This window comes from Nycticebus coucang, chromosome 7 (genome assembly GCF_027406575.1).
Source record: "Nycticebus coucang isolate mNycCou1 chromosome 7, mNycCou1.pri, whole genome shotgun sequence".
Lineage (NCBI taxonomy): Eukaryota > Metazoa > Chordata > Mammalia > Primates > Lorisidae > Nycticebus > Nycticebus coucang.
The window spans coordinates 116,769,612-116,791,763 of NC_069786.1; the positions used below are offsets into that span (position 1 = coordinate 116,769,612).

At 54.4% G+C, this 22,152-nt stretch overlaps 1 protein-coding gene across 2 annotated transcripts; it reads left to right on the forward strand.

Annotated features, from left to right (window-relative positions):
* Positions 1–370: 370 nt before the first annotated feature.
* On the forward strand, positions 371–22,062 carry ASIC4 (acid sensing ion channel subunit family member 4). 2 transcript variants are annotated; one of them, XM_053597094.1, is made up of 10 exons: positions 371–1,551; positions 16,160–16,304; positions 16,383–16,510; positions 16,700–16,862; positions 17,358–17,414; positions 19,222–19,375; positions 20,411–20,502; positions 20,585–20,664; positions 20,963–21,067; positions 21,267–22,062. In XM_053597094.1, the coding sequence occupies exons 1-10, from the start codon at positions 970–972 to the stop codon at positions 21,378–21,380; spliced, it is 1,620 nt and encodes a 539-aa protein (XP_053453069.1). In that variant the 5' UTR covers positions 371–969; the 3' UTR covers positions 21,381–22,062. The 2 variants fall into 2 exon arrangements, with proteins under 2 accessions (XP_053453069.1, XP_053453070.1); XM_053597095.1 differs by lacking the exon at positions 17,358–17,414 and having other exon boundaries at positions 929–1,551.
* Positions 22,063–22,152: the final 90 nt, after the last annotated feature.

Genomic DNA, 22,152 nt, shown 5'->3' on the forward strand with positions numbered 1-22,152 from the left:
CCCTGTCCCAGACGCAAGAGTAACTGAGGCTGGGGTTGGAGGCACAGTGAGAGATGGGAGATGGCAGTAGGAGGGGCAGAGGTATGGTGGGTGTTCAAGTTGGGAGCAAAGCTTTAGGGAAACCAGAGAATCTTGGAGTCATGGTTGTCCCCTAGACTATCTTGTCTTCTCTTCACTCCCCTCCCTCATTCAAACAAGTGGCTCTCTCAAAGAGTTTCTGGAAGCAACTGTGAATGGGGTAGCTGGATCAGGTGGTGGCTGGGTGCTGGAGTCAGGCAAGAGTCAGGGAGGCCAGGATGTGGGGAACAGAGTTGGCTGACCCCTCCAGGGCGTGGTCCCGAAAAGTGCAAAGTGTGAGCTGAGTACTGGGCGCAGCACTCTTTCCTGGGTGTCAGGGAGTGGGGACATCTGGGGACCCTACGAGCAGCTAGGGTGTAGCAAGAGTTTGGGGGCAGCCCCTGTCCTGGGATCCCTGTCTGGGCTGGGGGCTGCCCCCTCCCCTGGCCTGGCTCCTGCTGCCCATGCTGCCGGTGAAGCGCTGTTGACATGTCCTGAATTATTAAGCACGGGGTGGGCTCCAGAGCACATGCTGAGCGGAGCGGCTGGGGCTGAGCGGCGTGGCGGAGCAGTGCTCGCTCCCTCGCTCACTCTCGCTCGCTCGCAGGGACACACGCAGGGGCTGACAGCTGTGCTGGTGCTGATAAGGGAAGCCACAAGGAGACGATCGAGGAGAGAGACAAGCGGCAGCAGAGGCAGCAGCGGCAGAGGCAGCACGGGGCTGCGGAGCTGCTGGGAGTGGGAGTGACTCCCCCACCTCGGGCCCCCACCCTGTCCCCATCCTCCTCCCGCTTGCCCTGAGTTTAGAAGAGCAGTTGCTGCCACCACCACCACTCCGGAGGGCACCAGGGCTGCTGGCTAGACAGGGACAGGGGCAAGAAGGCTCTGGCCAGTTCCAGCAGCCGGGGACAGATGCCGATCGAGATTGTGTGCAAAATCAAATTTGCTGAGGAGGATGCGAAACCCAAGGAGAAGGAGGCAGGGGATGAGCAGAGCCTCCTGGGGGCTGCTCGGGGGGCAGCAGCCCCCAGGGACCTGGCCACCTTTGCCAGCACCAGCACTCTGCACGGGCTGGGCCGGGCCTGTGGCCCAGGCCCCCATGGACTGCGCAGGACCCTGTGGGCACTGGCCCTACTCACCTCACTGGCTGCCTTCCTGTACCAGGCAGCAGGCCTGGCCCGAGGCTACCTGACCCGGCCTCACCTGGTGGCAATGGACCCCGCCGTCCCAGCCCCAGTGGCAGGCTTCCCGGCCGTTACCCTCTGCAACATCAACCGCTTCCGGCATTCGGCACTCAGTGATGCTGACATCTTCCACCTGGCCAATCTGACAGGGCTGCCCCCCAAAGACAGGGATGGGCACCGTGCCGCTGGCCTTCGCTACCCCGAGCCCGATATGGTAGACATCCTCAACCGCACTGGCCACCAGCTCGCCGACATGCTCAAGAGCTGCAACTTCAGTGGCCATCACTGCTCCGCCAGCAACTTCTCTGTGGTAAGTTCTACCCCACTGGGCCGCTTGGCCTGGGATGGCCAGAGACTGGGGGCCGGGTGGGCAGGGAGAAGTGATGGCAGTGGTGCACAGGGGCATCCTCAACAGGGCTTCCCTTCCTTCCACCACCAGAGGCTGGCCTTGTGTCTCCCTGGAGCCTGGTGTTTCCCACTGGCTTCCCAGCCGTGGAGCAGTGGACGGCACACAAGGGCTTACCCTAGGGCTGCTGCTCTTCTTCCTGGCTGGGCTGCAGCTGCAGTGTCCAGTTCTGGGGGCTGGGGCAGGGTGTCCTGGGGGCAGGCCTGGGTGTCCTGGAGCTGGTCAGCGTGGAAGGAAGGGATGTACCATCCCAAGGCCAGATCAATAGACTCCCACTTTTCTCTTGTTCCCCTTTTCTTCCGAGGCTACTGGATTCTTCTCCCCACCAAATGAAGGGGAAGGGGAAGGGCTCTTGGGGGGCTCCGGCTAGGGAAGGACTCAGGGCTGTCTCCTGGGGAGCTGGCCCAGCAGGCAGGCTGGAGAGAGCTGGTCTTCATGCACACTGGGTGCCAGTGTCTCTTCTGGCCCTGTGTGTCTCTCACACACACCCCTTCACAGACTGCCTCACACATCCCTCTTTCATTCTGCCCCTCCAGCTCTCCCGCAGGCCAGTCCCCCTCCGCTCCTGTGTTCAGCCCTGGCTCTGGCACTAGGAATCACTGGTTCACTCTTAAGTGCATAACTCACCCTCACCACTGCCCTGGCACACACATGGGTACACACATATGTGCTCAGGGACAGTTTCCTGCACACTCCCTGCCACACACAAACACACAGTGTCCCTGTCATAATACTCATGTGCACACCTGCACACCCACACATCCAGAGAAGTACTCATGTCTTTGCCCATATCCTAGCCCTTGCTTAGCTGCCAAGGACAGAGTCACACTATGGAAGCCATACTCTCTGGTGACACCCCCACCCACGTCTATCCCAATCACTGCTCCCCATGTGAGGACTGCTGGTGCCATCTCTCACCTACCTGTGAAGGCAAACACACTACCCTCAGCAGGAGTGGAATGCTCTTGGGCTGCTCTCCCATGCACACCTCCCTCAATCGGGGATGTGAGAGGGGTGGGTGTGTCTTGAATGCTGCCTGTCTGTCTGTCTGTCAGTGCTCCATTCACCCAGAATCACAAGGTATCTAGTATTCATGCATTCGTGGTGTTCGAGACGCCTGCCCCATCCATAGTCTGCCCCCAGCATTGTGTGTGTGTGCACGCGTGTGTGTTTTCATCCTTGTTACCTCTGCCTAGTGCATATGCAAATGCACAGCACCAACATGGTGCCCACTCCAGCCCAGCAGCCAGCCCCAGTGACGGGGACTCCTCCAGGTTCTCCCTCATGTGCTCCCTCAGTGTCACCGGGGAATATGCTCCAACTAGGCTCCTGGCCCCCACCATGCCTGCAGCATCAGGAATGCCAGTGGGTGGAGGAATTAGGTGGAAATACAGGGGCAGAAGGGAGAAGACTGTGCAGGAACAAGAGTCAGGGGGCATTGGCCTGTCACCCAGATATACAGCCCCTCTCCTAGGAAAAATCAGTTTTTACCAAAGCCAGGGCTTGGAGAGTCCCCAGTGAGGAGGTGGGGTGTGAGTGTAGCCTTTGGGGCCCATGGGGCTCCTCTTTCCTACTTGTCTTGGGGGCTGGGCAGTGCCCAGTCTCAGCAGGTGCTGTTGGGGCAGAAATCAATGGGGTCTTTGTGTTTCTGAGTGGGAGTTTGTGTCTCAGGCCCTGGTTGGGGTGGGCAGGAAAGGGGAAGGGTGATGTGACCTAAGTGAGAGGGAAGGGAAAGAAGGGATGGAGGGGAGAGGAAGCAAGGGGGGGAGGCAAAGCTTCCTGCCTGGTCTCTCGGAGAGCAGGAGGCACCTGGAGGATACAGGAACAGGGAGGCAGTGAGTCCCTTGGAATCCTGGGGGTGGCTGGGATGAGCCAGGCTGGATATCCCACAGGCCCTTTGGTACCCAGGGACTGGAGAGTGGAGGAGGGTAGGAGTCTGAGGCTCACAGCTTGGGGCTGAAGTGGAACAGTGAGGGCAGAAGGGCAAAGCAAGCACCAGAGGCAGGACTTCCCCTACAGGGCTCCTCCAGGTCCCCAGCCCAGTCTCATACGTTCTGCCCACATCCTGCTCATCTGCTGAGTGTAATGTTACCATGGACCTGGCATTCTAGGGCTGATTCTGCAGCACATACACCAGGGTCTGGAATTATGGGTTGGGATGGGGGCCCATGATCCATGGTAATAAAGAAGGTGGATGTATTGTGGGGCAAGGCTAGAGAGACATGTAGATGAGGACATGTGGTCTCTCATGAGGATCCGAGGACCATACTTAACTCTGGTGGGGATGTGGGGTCTAGAGTGGGGAGATGGGTATGAGAACCAGTTGGTGGGAGCCTGCCAGGGTAGGGGTTTTGAGATGGTCAGAGACAGGCTGGGCTTTGGTAAGGGGCTGGTTGTGTTTTCTTTTGCTTTCCCCATTTCCTCCCTCCCACTCCCCACTCTGCTGTGACCTTTCCTCCGGAATCCAAGTTAATAAATGTCACATTTTCCAGCCTATTTTTACTCTGGGTAATGCACCCTCCCCCAGTCCCCTCTGGTGCTGCTCTTGCTTCTGTTACCACTGCATTTGCTCTCCCCCCACGCTCCCTAATATCCCCTCATGTACGCCCGATCAGTCAGCCGATCAATCAACATGGGGTTCTGTGTGCCTGCTATGTCTTGGGCTCCCTGCTCAGTGCTGCAGGGACAGCAAAGAAGGGAAGCTCTGTCCTCAGTCCCTGTCTTCGAGCAGCCTACAGTCATGTGGAGTGCGGACAGGGATACTCAAAAGCTTAAGCAACCATGCAAGAGTTAATCAGGCATGCAAGCAGTGTCATCAGGTGTCAGGATCAATTGTCAGACAAAGCGCATGGGTTGGAAGAGCCACCTGAGTTCAGAGAGAGGCCACTCTGGGCTGAGGAGCACTGGGAGGCCTTAAGGAATGAGGCAGGCAGGGAACCATCTGCAGAGGAGGAGAGGGAAGAGGGGAGAAAGAGAAGAAAGGGCCCTGGGTGGTGGGACCATGTTTCCCTCTCCACCCTCGCTACCTTCAGCTAGCTCACCTCAGCCTTTCCTTTTCCCTTGCCCCGCCTGGCTCAGACTCATACCAACCCACTCCCACCTATGCCTCCTACGTTTAGCACTACCTGTATGTCCACAGCCTCAGCCTAGTAGTTGGCTTTCCCTTCCTCCCTGTTTCCTGACACCATCTACCCTTCCACCTCCATGCTCTGCGCCCAGCTGTACTTTCTGCACTGTAGCTTGCTCTCAGCCTACCTTGTTACTAGAAGGCAGAAATCACTCTTCCCCTCTAGACTTCATTTCTTGAGTTGTAAAATGCAAGTGTGGCTCTAACATTCAGCATTTCCTCTCAGCTGAGGACTGTACACTGGAGTGGTCCAGCCATTGTGTGCATTCTGGAGCTGCCTGACCACCTAGATTGGAACCTCCATTCTACCTGTTAAACTGTGCAACTTCGGGGGAGCCAAAACACCTTTGTGAGCATGTTTGTGTACTCATTAAATAGGATATTAGAAACTAGAAATTTGGGGTTGGTGGAAGGATTCAAGAGATGTTTGTAAAAAGCTTAGCATACTGCTTGGCACGCACATTATATGTAGTCAGAAGTGTCAGCTATTATAAATGTCACCACCTGAACTCCTGGCTGTCTTTGACCTAACTGTTGACAGCACTACCTACTGCTTTCCAACCCATAGACAGGCATCACCGCTACTCTCCATTGCTTAGTCTTCCCCTGCCTTTGGCCCTCTGCCCTATACCCTCCTCTGCCCTGTTCTAGCATTCCCATTCTATTCTGCCTTCCCAAATACGCATGCACATGTACATTGGTGCAGGAGTGTGCACACACTGTCTAGATCAGAGCTGGCCAACAAAACACCCTGTGATGATGGAAGTGCTCTGTGTCTGTGCTGCCAACTTGGTAGTCACTAGCTACATGTGGCTATTGAGCACTTGAAATGTGAATCACGTGACAAAAATATACTTTTAATTTAAATAGCCACACATGGCTAGGAGCTGCTGCCTTGGATGCCACAGCTCTCCATGGCCCTAGGAATGAGGTTTAGACTGCCTGCGTAAGGTTTGACTGGGATCACAACTGAAACTAAAGGATGTAAGGTTAATCACTGCAGGCTGTGACTGGAAATCAGGCTGTCTACTCTCTAGGCTGAAGTCCTAGGTTGAGCTGAGACTGGAGTTTGGGGCTGGGGACTGGGGGTGTTGCAGTGTCTGGGAATACTGTGTGAGCAAAGATACCTTTCTTCCTAAGTGCTGGAAATGACCTTGGTCCTGAACATTCTACTACCTGTAAAATTGAGGCATGGAGGTGGTATGGAATCCCTGAGGAGGCTGGGGTAGGACCCAACCACTCTCCATGGGGTCCTCAAGAGTCCATGCAGCCTGTGAAGGACTAGGAGACCAGGGCCCTGTGAGTGCCTTACATCCCCTCTGGGCTCTCAGGCTTCCCTCCCCCTCCTGACCCTCCCCCTCCTGACCCTCCTTCCCCACATGCTGGTGACTGCCATGACTATTAATCACTCTCCCTGTTCTCTTCCTCTCTACTAATCAGGCACAATTAGACAAGGCCTCTTCCAGCTGGGCAGTCCCCCTCCCTGCCCTCCTCCCTCCTCTCCAAGCTCCACCCAGCCACAGTGAGGACAGCTCTCAGGCCAGGGGAAGAGCATGCAAGTCCTCTATTACTCTCTGGCTGTCTCAGCCCCTAATTTGGAGCTTCTCAGCACCCTTTCTTTCCATCCCAGTTTCCTCGTTAGCCCTTTCCCTTCTCTGGTGTAGTCAGACCAATAATGGACACTCAGACCCTCTACCCCCTGCCCTTGGCCATAGGGGTATATAACACTCCTGCCCAACTCCATACCTTTGTCCTTGGGTCAGAAGGTCTAAGGCTGCCCCTTGTTCCCTTGGCTCTGGAAGGAAAGGTGTTCTCCCTGAAGTTGGTCCAAGTCTCTCTCTCTCTTTTTTTTTTTTTTTGAGACAGAGTCTTACTATGATGCCCTCGGTAGAGTGCTGTGACATCACAGCTCACAGCAACCTCAAACTCTTGGGCTTAAGCGATTCTTTTGCCTCAGCCTCCGAAATAGCTGGGACTACAGGCACCTGTCACAATGCCCAGCTATTTTTTTGTTGCAGTAGTCATTCTTGTTTAGCAGGCCTGGGCCAGTTTCAAACCCACCAGCCTCAGTGTATGTGGCTGGTGCCCTAACCACTGAGCTACAAGCGCCGAACTGGTCCAAGCCTCTTACCTGCCAAATGAACTATCTCTGACTAGCCCCTGCCCACCAATCCAGCCCTCTGATCCCATATTCTCCCGAGCCCTGAACTTAAAGCACGTTTAGTTCAATGTCTAGTTTAGGGTTGATCCTGCCTTCAGCAGCCAGGTGAGTTAGGTCAGTGAGAGCACTCAGGAGGATCTGGAGAAGTGAAGATCACTTAGCCTTGCAGGGGCAGCTGCTTCTCAGCCCCAGACTCATTGCCACAGGTGAGGAAGTCCAGTGTTGCTGGGTTTTGACAAGAGAAGCTCTCCATTTCTGATCTTTTCTGCCCCACAACCTGGAGATCGCCTTGTTGTCTTTTGTCAAAGGAAGCTCCAAATGTTGATTACTTTAATAAAACTTTAACTGATTTTAAAAATAGCAAAGACTGCCTACAATTCAGATTGCAGAACCTGGTGTACTCACCCAGACACTGGCTGCGGCCTCTCAGGCCGTCCTGGAGGGGGCGCTCTCAGTCTGCTTGCTTTGGCAGAGGAGTTGGTAGAGGGGATTTAAACGGCAGGGCCCACCAGGGAAGGGCAGGGACTGCTACTGTCACCCAGGGCTGGACCACAAGGGCAGTGGGGAGGACAAGAGGGACGTGCCCCACCCAGCCCCACTTAGCAGCCCTGTGGCCTCTTCATTAATCAGGAATCAGCCCTGAGCTGGGCTCATTATCAGCTCAGCTTCTTGTGGCACTGCCGGAAGATGCTGATTAGCATTTGAAGAAATGGCCCCACGTCCTGTCTCCCTCCGACCCTCCCTCTTTCTCCCCTACCCGTGCTCCTTTCTGAACCCCCACCTCTGCCCTTCTGCTTCCTGGGAGGAATCTGCTCCCTCTTGTGGCTGGCAGCAGGGCTGCCTGTGCCAGGGCCAGCCTGAGAGGCAGAAAGGATCAGGAATGGGCAGGCAGGAGCAGGTGAGGGAGCACTGGCAGGCCCCAGAGTGAGTGGGTCCTATAGGGCAGGGGGTAGGGAGTAGATGGGGGATGGAGCCTGAGAGTGGTCAAAGAGAGAGGGACAGCCGCGGTGACGGAGAGGATGAGAATGCAGTGTTTCCTGGCCTTCTAGGCTCTCCTGCACCCTACCTCTTTTGAGCAGCTGGGCGGAGGAGGTGTGGACAGTCAGCACCAGGGGCAGGTGGCCTCAGGGAAGGGAATCTGCCAGGGTTTGAGTGTTTTTGTTTGTTTGTTGTCAAATCATGGTGGAGACTCAGGATCTTCAGAGCAGTCCCATATGGAGGTGGGAAGGCAAAAGGACAGGGACAGAGACCCTGAGAGTGGAGACATGTGCAGATGCTGTGTTTCCCAGAAAAGAGGAGGGGGCTGCTCGTCCTCTCTTGGCTCCCAGGCTGGGGGCTGGCAGCACTGGAAATCCAACCCGCCCGGCAAATGTTCACCATGCCCTTGGGACACCCGTCAGAGTTGGGTTGGAGGGGGAGCAGTTCCAGGGAGATAGGCAGCGTCTGCAGCAGCCGAGGCAGCAGCCAGAGTTCAGAGAGGAGCCACGGGATGATTAAGGGGAAATGGAGGATTGATTTAGGAGGAAAGATTAAAGGAGCTAAATCCGAGGCGCTTGGCTCAGCGGTGACTAAGCGTGGACAGGATAATAGCTTACAAATGTGTGAAAGGTGTAAATACCAAACGGGGGGAGGGGAGGCGCTCAGCGGGCCTGGGAAGGAGGGGCTGGGCAGGCCCCCGAGAGGGCTGGGGACCCTAGGGCAACTGCCCGGTTGAAACTGGCTCTTCCCCAGTGGGGATGTGCTTGGGAGAAAACGGGGTGTTTGGAGCCCCGGATTCCCAACATGAGGGTTCCTTTTCTGGGGCGCAGCTTCCCCGGCCTTGTGCTGATCTCTACTCACTTCTGCCAGGATGGGGATCTGAGGTCGCGGGTTCAAATCCTACTCCAGTCTCTCAGCGCCCCTTCGGCTCCAGGCCTTTGACTTGCTTCAGGCCCGCCAGCCACTCTGGCTCCGTGTGAGGCTCCCCACCCCGGACCCCCGCCCGCCGGTCCGGCTCCCGCTCCCCTCGTCCCCTCCCCAGCAGTGGCGGGCGGCGGTGTCTCCCTCCGCGGTGGAAGCCTCTGGCGCTGCTGTGTGCGGAGGTCACTTTGCTGAGGAGCCAAGAGCCGAGGGAATGCAAATGAGGCAAACCCAGAGAGGAGAGCGGAGGAGCCCCGAGGAGACGGCAGGGAGGGCGCTTGGGAGCCGTGATGGATGCCTGCCCCGCGGGAGAGAGGGGGGCGGCGAGGCGGGCGAGGCGCTCAAGGGGTGCGGCCCTCTGGGTGCGGGTGGGACAGGCCTGGGCCGCTAGGCTGGGTACAGGAGGGCCGGGCCGGGGTTCCTGCTCCTGCGCACACCCAGCACACTCCGTCCCACTGCCACCTTCACAGCCCTGTCTCCTGACCTCCTTCCCAGACGTGGGTGTGTGCTCCACGGAATAAGCAAAACTCTTAACGAATAACTTTGCATCGAGGGGCGGGAATGTCAAGGAAGGACTTAGCTACCAATTAAAAATATTGCTGCCTGCAAAATTGACTTTCTAGGGTTTAAGGCCCGTTGCCTGAAAAACGAGTTTGACTGCTTTTACCTGGGTCCTGGAGGTCTCCTCTGGCGTGGAAATGCAGGGCACAGGCCTGGGACCACAGCTCACTTCCTCAGTCCCCAGCTCTTCCCCGGCTTCCAGAACTGGGCCTCATCCTTTCCTTCCATCACAGTTCCACATTTACATTTGAACAAACACTGCAGAGTGTTGCCTCCTAGACCCACCTTGGGGAAGAAGTGGCCCTGAAAAGCAAGCCAGTGGCAGTGGAGGCTGGCCAGTGGAAGTATGTAGAGCCTGTGGTAGGGGAGTGCGTGCACAGGTAGAGCCAGGCCTGCTGAAGGGGACAGTGTATTCTCTTCTGTCTTGGCTGTACTTGATCTGAGGCCCTTTCTGAGTGGTGCAGTTGACTTGCTGTTCAAAGGCATTTCTTTGACACTCCAAGCCAAACTGAACTCTTATTCTACCATGGTGGCCTCCACTAGGTTGCTCCATGATAATATGGATCACAGTTAGTAATGATTATTCCTGTGCTTTGTTCTCTGCTGTAGATTTGATGTTTCGAACATGGCTGGTGCTTAGGGTAGGTGCTCAGTAAACACAAGGAGATAGCAAATTCCTTGAGGGCAGAGACTGTTTTGTTCTCTGTTGCATCCTCAGCACTAAGCACAGCACCTAGCACTTTGTACAGGCTCACCAAACAGTGTTGGACATATAAATGTTGTTTGGACACCCACCATTTCATGAGCATCTGCTATTTGAAGGCACTGTGTGCCAGGTGTGTATCACATGGTGGCTGAGTCCCTGGCCCAGATATAAACTAAACCGAGCTTTCCATCTGGTAGGAAAATCATATCTCGGGTGGCACCTGTGGCTCAGCGGGTAGGGCGCCGGTCCCATATGCTGGAGGTGGCGGGTTCAAACCCAGCCCCAGCCAAAAAAAAAAAAAAAAAAGAAAATCATATCTCAAGAACCTAAGGGTTACACTGTCAGAGCTTCATCCTCCAAGCAACTCCCAAATTATAGAGAGAGCCTACCCCAAGGTGCAGGATGCCCTGTTAGGATGGGCCCAGTGCAGATCCAAGATCAAAATGGCTGCACCATCTTGGCAGGAAGCTCCATTCTTCCAATGGACTCCCTGCTTTCTGAAATACTGAGCCTGCCTGCCTGCATTACTCCACTTATCTCTAATTCTCACAACTAACCTTAGCAGGAGACATCACCAGTTCTCTTTTACAGATGCACAAACCAAGGTCAGAGTGGTTCAATCACATACACACACAGGATTGTCTGTCAAAGGCTGGTGGAAGAGGCAGGATAGAACCCTGTTTTGTCAGGCTCCAAAACATGTATCCCTTTCCCCATGTTAGGAGGCTTCTATGTATCCATTTCTTGCAACACATACAACAATCAATTTCTGTCCTAGTTTGGTTCATATTGGTCTCCACAACACCTTTATTATGAATACTGAGGCCTCGGATAATGATTTCACTTCGTAAATTCCTTTCATATACTTCATCTCTTTTGAGACTTAAAAGGAACCAGTGAAATAATCAGACAGGATTTTCTGTCCCTAGTTGACAGGCGAGGAAACTGAGGTCCAGAGAAGTTAATGAATCACTTTGCAAAGCAAAGTCACACAGGCTGTCAGTAGTGAAGCTGAAGCTGGAGCTGAGACTACCGGCCATCTACTGACTCCCAGTGAGGTGACCAAGGCTAGTGGAGAAAGCTGGATTCCACTTTTGAATTTATCTGTTTTCTGGAAGCCCTAGGATATGTACCTTGCATCTTTAGGTTTCTGTTTCTCCCTTTGTACAATGAGGGGTTGGCCTATGACCTCAAAGTTCTGACCAGCATAGACATTCCTGATATTTTGGGTTGATGCTTTCTTTCTTTGCCCCTGTGGAGGATAGAGAGGAGAAGGAGGAGGGTTTGAACTTGTATACTAGGCCACTCCTAAATAAAACCAGGGCCCAGGAGCTGTTCCACCCAGGACAGAAATTACAGTCCATGGCAGGTGAAGATGTACCCCTTTCACTTGCCACTCTGGACCCCAGAGCCCTGCAGGGGCTAAAAGGAGTTCATCCTGGGTGCCTAAGTGAGAGGAATGGGGTGGATCCCATGGGGAGAGCTGATGGAAGGGGGGGATGGGCCTACCATGGAAAAGTTGAGGGGGGGAGGCGCCAAGACCCCAGGCAGGGTGCCCAGAAGGCAGTGGAGATAAAGCCCAGGCTGCAGATTAGCTCTGGGATTAGCCTGGCCTCCAAAGCTCCTGGCTGCTTTCTTATCTCCTAGAGGCCCAGGGCCATCTTCCCCAACAGCTCTGAGCCCTGGCCCTGCTAATTGCCTGTTAACCCTGTGGGCTCTGTGAATGCAGAGTGCAAGATGGGGGTTGGGAAAGCTGGAGGAGAATCCAATCAAGCCAGGCAGGGAGGGCTTTCTGGAGAAAGGGGAGCTGTGGCTACATGAAGCTTTGAGGGCTGAGATCTGTCCATCTCCTGCTTGAACAGATGTCTCCCAACCCCTGATCAAGGTCTGAAGCAGATCCAGAGAGGGGTAGGGAAGAGGAGGAGGGCACCTGGAGAGAGGTTTCTGGCATGGTGGTGGTAGAGGATCCCTAAACCCAGAGAAAAGTCTAGGAAAAGGGCAAAAGACAAAGACCCACTTAAGGTTGGCCAGAGAAGAAAGCAAATGGATAGAGCTGCAGAGGGCAAGGGTCAGAGGCCAGGGGTTTTTCAGGCCAGTAGGAGAGAAAGAGACCAGGGGATAGACAGGCTGACAAAGGGCGGGCAAAAAAACAGACTCCATATGGACAGTTGAGCAGGTGCTAGGGGCAGACGGACTTGAGAGAAACACTGAGATCAGGAAGGAGAGGCTAGAGAGACAGACAGACCTAGGCTGGAGGCCAAGCCAATATTGTAGGGGAGGTGGTCAGAGCAAGACAGGCACAGAAAGGGGCCGGTGGTGGGTGGCAAAGCTCTGGAGATAGCTTCTTTGCCCACAGGACACTGCTTAGCCCAGGACCTTCCCCTTTCCTTAATTGGGCCCTGGACTGACTTCTAACTCCTGTGCATATGCCTCCTTCTGGGCCAGTCTGTGGGGAGGGAGTAGTGGCTGGCCAGTGGGACCTTGTGGCTGAGCTGCCGTGCCGTCTCCATGGAAGAAGCTGTGAGCTGTGCTGCCACCAGAGTTCTGCCACTTAGGAGCTGGCGACTCCACCCTCTGCTGCCTGCCTGGCCCAAGGACCGTCTCCTGGGCAACGCTGTGCTCTGCCCAGCAGTTGGGCCTGACCCAGGTGGTACAGGTGGCTGCATTCTGCCAATGTGGTCTGTCCGGTCTCTGCAGAGTAGCCCTTAGGCCTGGATGACTTCCACCCACCTCCCTTTGTCGTCCCCTACTCTGCACAACCACTTTAAGGACTTGTGTGCTAGGTGACAAGTCAGGCATTTGCTCTGACCTGCATGGGATTGGGCTTGATGCCATGTGTATCATGTGTTGGAGGTATCAGGTAGGGATGCTGTCCCAGCCCTATCCAGGGTCAGGAGCCTCCCAAAGGCTCCCATTTGTTCACTTAACACCCACTTAGTGTTTTATAAATACCTTCTGTGTTTTGACATGGGGTTCATGTCTGTTTGAATCTTAGCTGTCATTAACTTGCTGTGTGACTTTAGCCAAGTCACTTTCCTCCTCTGGACTTCAGTTACTTCATCATTAAATGGAGGTAACAATGCTTACCTCATATGGGTTTCTTGGAGGCTTAAGGAAAATATAGATCAAAAGCACCTATTATAGACCTGGTACAAAGTGGGAAAGTTTAATAATGTTCATTCTCCTTCCCTCCATTTCATATCTCCTTCTGCACTGGGCCTTGGGGGGGCCTAGAAGGAAACAGGACTGCCAGCCTCAGGAGTTCAAGTTCCCATGACATTGCCTGGCTGTCAGTGCTTTGCTGAGGTAGTGTTCAGGGACATGAATGAGCATCTCATAACCTGGACACCATGCAGCCATGTCTTGTTTAGCCTGTCAACTAGAGCGTACAAACAAAACTGGCTGCGTCAGCAAGAGCTGATTCCAGCATCTTCTTGGCCTGAAATAGGAAGAGATTGGGTACTTTCGGATTTCTGCAAATACTTACATATTTCTCCTATCTGCCTTTCCCACACCATCAAGGACCCAAGAATCTTGCATTCAGCCCCCTTCCGAGTTCCCCCACCTCTGTGACCTATCGGAGTATAGGTCTGGAAAAGGCTGTCTTGCTGGACTCTTGACCCTTCATCTGGCATCTTTCTACTCAAAGTATGGTCTATGGACCAGCAGGTTGTTAGAAACATATTCCCAACACTTTCCAGTCTCCCTCCCCACATCTAGTAAATCAGAATCTATTCTTTTAAATGACCCCCCAGTGATTTGTGTGCACAATAAAGTTTGAGAAGCTCTGATCTTGGTCGTGTAGGTAAATCATCTGAATTCTCTAAACCTCAATTTCCTCACCTATACAATGGGTAGATAACAATACCCCGCTATTTTTTAGAAATGGGAGTCTCACTCTGGCTCAGGCTAGTCTGTAACTTGTGAGCTCAGGCAATCCACCCACCTCGGCCTCCCAGAGTGCTTGGATTACAGGCATGAGCCACAGTGCCCCGCCCTGATAAGGAGTATAATTAAACCTGATCCCTGAGTTGACTAGTGGAAGAAATGGGGCAGCCGGTGCCATGTTCTGTAAAACTTCAAGGCTCTTTGTTTGTTATGCACAAGTTTTTGTCTTAGAGGGCAGGGTAGTTGGGTGACAGAAGAACTGTGTGAAGGGAGGATCAGGGCTGAAGTTCCTAGTGACAGGGAATTTAAACTTGCCCCATCAGATGCCTCAGGACTCTCAGTTTTCTTTTTTTTTCTTTTTTTGAGACAGAGTTTCACTCTATCGCCCTTGGTAGAGTGCTGTTACATCACAGCTCACAGCAACTTCCAACTCCTGGGCTTAGGCCATTCTCTTGCCTCAGCCTCCCGAGTAGCTGGGACTACAGGCGCCCACCACAACGCCCAGCTATTTTTTTGTTGTTATTGCAGTTTGGCTGGGGCCAGGCTCGAACCGGGCACCCTCAGTATATGGGGCCGGCGCCCTACCCACTGAGCCACAGGCGCGGCCCATGAACTCTCAGTTTTTAGAACTTAGCACGTCCCCTACCCTCAACCCGGCTTCTCTCCCTGCTGCAAGCTCCCTCCGAAGCTAAGCATCCACTGTTTTTCCTTTAACACCGCTTCAAGCCATTTCTCTCAGCTTTTACTAGTGTGAAAATGTTCCCAAGGGGAGGGGCGGAGGAACCCGAGAGAGTGATTGAGTGCGCCGACCCCGCGCCCCCGGGGAAGGTGCTGCCTGTGATGGGTTTGACCCGGGGGCTTGTCTCAGTGGGGTGAACCTGGTAGGGGGGAACAAGAATCCGCCTCTCCCTCCACCCCTTCCCCGCTCCTACCGCTGCTCAACTCCTAGGGGCAGCTAAATCCGCGGCCACAGCCTCGGCGGCCATCTCCGGAGCTCCAGCTCCATCTGCTGTTCACGATGGGAACTCTCTGCAGAGGAAAGGGCACTGGGCTTCAGAGTTTGTGCCCGGTCCTGGGCCAGGTGCTGCGGACCCCAGACTGGCTTACTGACTGCTCCTGTGCAGCAGCACACACTCTGGTGGGGGGAGACGGATAATGGACAGGAGGCAGTCAGATGGACAAGATTATCTCAGGTCTTGAGAAGTACTTTGAGCTAACCAATAAAAACATGGATGTGTGGTGTATGAGTGTGACACTTAAGTTGTAGTTTCAAAGGTAAGACTGCTATCCATTCCAAGAGCATGAAGGTGTGTGTGTGTGTGTGTGTGTGTGTGTGTGTGTGTGTATTCCAGAAGAGGGAACCACAACAACAGAAGCCAGAGGAGGAAAGGAGTTTGAATTTGTCACAGAGGTTGGTGCCTGTGGCTCAAAGCGATAGGACGCTGGCCCCATATGCCAGAGGTGGCCGGTTCAAACCCAGCCCCGGCCAAAAACTGCAAAAAAAGAAAAAAAAATGAATTTATCACAGAGCTTGGGGTGGGGGATAGCAGGAGAGGTAGGCAAGGGTCACATCACCTGGAGACTTTCAAACTAGAGCAGGAGTATGACGTCATCTTCTGGGAAATAGGAAGTCATTGTTGGTTTTAAGCCAGGGGATGGCTTTGCTGGATATAAGAACTTGGACTGTGGCAGGGGAGGGGTGAGGATGGGGGGGGACTAGTTTTGAGAAGTTGATGATGAGAGGGGGCTCACTGGGGATTCCAGGAAAATGGGTGGATTCTAAATGTATTTCAGAAACCGTCCAGGACTCACTGTTGGATTGGGTGGGAGGGTGAGGGAGAGGGAGATTTCAGGGATTCTAACTTGAGAAATTGGGCAGACTCTTCACTCAGAGGAAAATCATGGCAGAAGTGGGGGGACATGATTTGAGGGGGTATCAAAGTTCTGCTGTTGGGATGTAGTTTATCTGGAGATGCCTTTTCATCACTGACTAAGGGAGGATGTCAGTAGAAAAGGTGGAACTCAGGGGAGAGGCAGAGCTGTAAATCGGTTGCTGGGATATGAGACAGGGATGTGCAAGCAGGTTTGGTGGCCCTCAGGGGGGACAGAGAAACTTGGAGTTTTCTTAGCTTCTCCTTCCATGTCCTCTACTGCTGTCACCCCCACCCAGGTCTATACTCGCTATGGGAAGTGTTATACCTTCAACGCAGACCCGCAGAGCTCTCTGCCCAGCCGGGCAGGGGGCATGGGCAGCGGCCTGGAGATCATGCTGGACATCCAGCAGGAGGAATACCTGCCCATCTGGAGGGAGACAAGTACGCAGGCGGGAAGGGGACTGGGCCTGGGCCCTCCACCTAGGATGGGTTTCCAAAGTCCTCATCTTTGCTGTGTAGATGAGACATCGTTTGAGGCAGGCATCCGAGTGCAGATCCACAGCCAGGAGGAGCCACCCTACATCCACCAGCTGGGGTTTGGGGTGTCCCCAGGTTTTCAGACCTTCGTGTCCTGCCAGGAACAGCGGGTGAGCACCTCCAGTTGGCCCCTGGGGTGGGCACAGAGCTGGGCCTTTGGGCTTAGAAGGAGTGGTGAGCAGACCTGTCGCCAGAGCTCACAGCCCCCCAACTAGCTATGTGAACTTTGCTGGGGCTGTGGGCACAGAAGGGCTGAGTGGGACTCCTGGGCATGACCTCATCGTGCCCCACCTCTGCAGCTGACCTATCTGCCCCAGCCCTGGGGCAACTGCCGGGCGGAGACTGAGCTGAAGGAGCCTGAGCTTCAGGGCTACTCGTCCTATAGTGTATCTGCCTGCCGGCTGCGCTGTGAGAAGGAGGCCGTGCTTCAGCGCTGCCATTGCCGGATGGTGCACATGCCAGGTGGGTGTCCCACCCACAGCCAGCTATCCATGCCACCCTGCTAGCCTCCAGAGCCTCCAGGGGCAGACCACTGCTCGCATGCATAAGCAGAGTGCATGTGTACAGCCTATGTGTGTGTCTATATCCATGTGAGCGTGCATGCATATGTGTTGGGGATTTTATGTGTTTTCACATATGCATTGGGAATACAGACACACATATGCTTGCGTGCATGTTGATATGTATTTGGGTATGCATGTGCTTATGTGCATCTGTACTTGTATATTTGTTGAGGTTTGTGTGCATGAGCTCAAACATATGTATACAAACATGTATGTGCATGCAAGTGTGCATATGTTTCTGTGCATGTATGCATTTTCATGCTTTATGCATGAGTGTGTATAAATTCATCTGTATATATGTATGTGCAAACATGCATATTTGTGTGCATTGGAATGTGTAGTGGGGGAAAGGGAAAGGATTGTAGATTCCAGAAATAATCTTCTCTCCTTTCAGGCAATGAGACCATCTGCCCGCCAAATATCTACATCGAGTGTGCTGACCACACCCTGGGTCCGTGCTGCTTTTTCCCCTCCCCGCCTCTCCAGCGCCCTCTTCCTCTTTTTGTTCACTTCTCCTCACTGTTTTGGCTCCTTTCCTCCCAAACGCTCTGCTCCTGGCTCCCCAGCTCCCCAAGGGTCCTTCCTTATCCCATACTTGGGAGGGAGTGTCTGAGGACCTGTGCAGGTGCAGACACTGGATAAGTGGAGGTGGCAGGGTGGGGAATGCCAAGAAGCCAGGACTGGGAAGTCAAGGGCTTACTGGTTCAACCAATAAGCTCATCCACGCTAAGAAAGTGAAATGACTTCTCTCTTGGTCTCAGGAAAAATACATTGATGGCTATCGGTGTGGGTAAGGCAAATCTCATCTGCCCATAGGTCTCACCCAATCTCCAATTCATTCATCCAACCATCCATTCACTGATTCATTCATCCAGACCTTTGCAGTCTGTGCTAGGTGCTGGAGTTGAGGTGGGAGCAAGAGCTCTCCCCTTGCAGAGCTCACAGCCCAGCAGGAGTGCACAGGCATTACAACACAGTATGTGAGCCTCTGGATAGGGGTACCTTAGGGGTGCTACTTGCCCCCACATAGGATGGCAGGGAAGATTCCCCAGAGGAAGTAATATATTAGCTGAGGCTTGAGTGCCACCTTCAAGCCTCAGCTAATACATCACTTCCTCCAGGGAAGGGTGCAAAGGGGGACATATGCTAAAGCCCCTGTGGTCAGAGAGAGCAGTGCTGTGTCTGGGGCACTGAAAGGTCAGTGTGGCAGAGAAGGCAGGGAGAAAGTGAGTCTGTGGGGATGTACAGAATGTGTGAGGGGAGGAGGATTCAAAGCAAGGGACAGGCTGGGTGCTCACTGCAGTAATCCAGATGTGCTGGGGCCTTGCGGATGGGTTTGAGAAGTTGAGCAGCAGAATCTCACATCCAGACCTTCTCTGTTCCCCACACCACCTGCATCTGTCAAGGAGGTGATTGAAGAGTGTTCAGTGAAGAAACAGATGACGTGACGAGGGTAAGGGGATTACAGGGCATGGTGAGAGTCCAGAGCTAGCAACACCAGGGAGTCTTCACCCCTGCCCCCTAGGCCTACAGGGGGAGAGGAAGGGAGCTCTGTGCGACCCAGAGAGGGACCTGTGACTTCTGAGAGGGCCAGCTGACAGCAGCAAGGCTGGAGGAACTCAGCCTCTGCCAATTGGCAGTGAGAAGCCAGGAGAAAAAAATACCATGGAGTCTCTCACCTCCTACTCTCTCATCCTGCTGGGGGCTTCTGGTTGGCCAAACCCTGACCGGAGGACAAGGGAGTCTAGATGATGCACTTGGTGGAGATCAGCCTCTTGGGGCACAGAGCAAGGTAGAGGAGAAAGAGTAGATTTACACACACAACTAGAGAAAATTCAGCACACCAAGGGTGTAAATCCTGTCTGTCTGTATGTTCTTCTGTTCCATCCACCCATCCATCTCAGCATCCTTTCCACGTCTCCTTGTATATCTGAGGGCTCGTGCAGTTGATTAACTTCAGGGGATTGGCTCTGTCCACCCTCTGAGTTATGAGGACCTCTCCGTCCCTGAAGGCTGGAAGACAGAGGGATAAGCCTGTGGGAGGGTGCTGGGGGGTTCTGCCTGTACCTGCTTTCTTGGGTTATCTGAAGCTGGCCCAGGAGGGCACCCCCAGCCAGTCTTCCAAGGAAGCACCACAGTGGGTCAGTAAAGGCCCTTAGTGCCTGCTCAGGACAGCCCCTGTGCCTCCTCCCTGCAGCTCGTGGGCCTTCATGTCCCCCTGCTCTACTCCCACTGCAGTTGGTGCCTCTGTGTTGCAGACTCCCTGGGTGGGGGCTCCGAGGGCCCCTGTTTCTGCCCTACACCCTGCAACCTGACGCGTTATGGGAAAGAAATCTCCATGGTCAAGATCCCCAACAGAGGCTCAGCCCGATACCTGGCAAGGAAGTACAACCGCAACGAGACCTACATACGGTGTGTGTGTGCACGTGCCTGGGGCATGGTGGAGACTGGAATTGAGCTGCATCTTTGCTCAGGATGAGATTTCTGCCAGGAATGCCTTTCACAGTCCTTTTCTTCTAACTAACCCCTACCCATTGTTCAAGCCACATCCTGTGTCTCCACCACCAGGGAGGCTCTTCCAAGGCCAAACACCTCATCTGAGCTCCCACAGCACAGTGCCCTGTACCTATCTCTGTCACTCTATATACTCCATTGTTTTAGACTCCTTTGTTTATGTGTCTTTCTCCTCCAGCAACCTGGGAGCCATTACATGCATGGTAGAGACAGTGCGGTGGTGAGGGGCAAGGTGGGAGGGGCACAGGGGTCTGCAGGCTGAGGCAGGAGGGGCCACATTGAGCCTTGGTCTGATACACTGTAGCCAATTAATAGTGCCCAGTACTGGGTCTTGCAGGGACAGATCATTAGGACACAAAACCCATGGCACAATTTGTGAATGAGCTCACATTTGATGGTGCAGGACTGATTCTTAGGCCATGGTGGGGAAGCACAAGCAGGGGAGGCCTGGGCTGAGCCTCTGAGGACCCTGGGTTTGGGTCTGTAAGAGGAGGAAAGAGGGGAGGCATCCCATTTAGAGACCTATGGGATGGTACAGGGCCTGAGAAGTAGGTGGTATGGAGAGCAGCAGTGAAGAAAGCAGCTTGGATAAGAAGGTGCAGCAGCTTTGAAAGTTGAGGAATTTTGGAGTGGACAGATGGGCAGTAGGGAGCCACTGAAGGTTCTAAGGATGAGACAAAATGAACAGTATCTGCTGCTTCAGGGAATCCTTCAGGTGCAGGAATTTCATTTTGTTCTGCTGGGCCCTTTGCCATCCAAGGACATGAAGCTAACACACGCACGCACGCACGCGCACGCGCGCACACACACACACACACACACACAGGACTGCCTCCCCTCACAGCCTTTGGGAGTCTGGGGCTTTCATCACCACTTCCCAGTGCAGGGAAACCCAGTGACCCCACACGGATACCCCACTTCCTGTCTCCACAGGGAGAATTTCCTGGTGCTAGATGTCTTTTTTGAGGCTCTGACCTCTGAAGCTGTGGAGCAGCGAGCAGCCTATGGCCTGTCGGCCCTGCTGGGTGAGACTCAGCCCCTCCCACAGCATGTGGGGGGTGGGCTAGCCCAGCCTGCTTCCTCTGACCCTGCTCTCCTGCTCCCCAGGAGACCTCGGAGGACAGATGGGCCTGTTCATTGGAGCCAGCATCCTCACACTGCTGGAAATCCTTGACTACATCTATGAGGCAAGGGCTGGAGAGTAGGGGACAAGGGTGGGGCTGTGGGAAAGCAGAGTGGGTGGCACAGCCTACGTGCTGGGACTGATCTGGCTGGGAAGTCAATCTTGGATTCTGTGCCAAGGTGCCCTGACTGACGGGAAGGCCTGAGATGCTCCCTGGAGGAGCAAGGAGAAGGTGGTGGGCAGACAGCAGGGTTACCAGGGTTTATCACAGTGGCAAGTCTTCTGAACTGACCTGGAAAGACTCTCTGTTCTCGTCAATCAAATTTCCTGAACTTACCGTCCTCCCCACTCTGAACCCCAAGGTGTCCTGGGACCGACTAAAGCGGGTATGGCGGCGTCCCAAGACCCCTCTGCGGACCTCTACTGGGGGCATCTCCACCTTAGGGCTGCAGGAGCTGAAGGAGCAGGTGAGGACAAGCTCTGTGGAGTGTGTAGTGAGCACCCTCTCCCCAGGGCTGCGTAATCCTACTGTTTCTGGACTAGCCTGTGGGAGGGGTCCCTGGGCTTTCCCAGAGCCTTTGCCCCAGGGGACAAGGAGAGGCTGAGTGCCTCAGGCTGGGGGCACCACTTGAGCTCTCTCTGCCCTATTCTCCCTTCATCTTGCAGAGTCCCTGCCCAGGCCGGGGCTGTGCCGAGGGCGGGGGGGCCAGCAGCCTGCTCCCCAACCACCACCACCCCCATGGCCCCCCAGGAGGCCTCTTTGAAGACTTTGCTTGCTAGGATGGTGTTGTGTCTGAAAGGACCCAGGAGTCTGGGGGCCCTTCCCAGATCCCTAGCAGATTCTCCTCCTGCTCCTGGGCCAGAAGCCTGGGGGCAGCCAAGGGCTCAGGGGAGGGTGGTGCTCCCTTCAAGGGCCAGAATTCAGCTTTGCACCAGCATCCTTCTTGTTATCCCCTACCCCCAGGTCGGTGTCTAGGGAGGGCTAAAGACCAGACTGTGGGCACCTGTGGAGGGGAAGGGAAGAAAGGAGAGAGGGAGGTGGAGGATAGAGCCCACCCCAGCAGAGGTGGGACCTTCTGTACATTTGTATATATTTAGGGAGGGCTGGGTGGGGGAGGGGTGCAGATGTAGAAGATGGGTGGGCTATAAGGGTGGGTGATTCAGAATAGCCAGAGTCCCAGCCTAAATGTCAGCAGGAGAGGGGAGCCCCCAAGACTTAGGAGTGCTGGGCTGGCCCTACTTCCTGACCTTTTCTGGGCCAACCTCCCCTCTTGGCAGGGGGAATAGGTAGCCCAGCAGGCCTGGCCCAGCTCCCAGTTCCCCCTGCACTAATCCTGGTCCCAGAGTCCCTCCACAGGGAAGGGGCAGGGGACCTGCCAGACCTTGGCTGAGCTGGAGTGCGTAGGCAGCCTCAGGCCCCTCTCTCCCCAGTCTGATTTTATAAAGTGCTGATGAAATTGGAAATAAAGAGGCATAAAGAATCTTCTGTGTATATGTGTGACCAAGAGCATGCTGGAGCTTGAGGAGGGGCTGGGCACATGCATGACTTGGT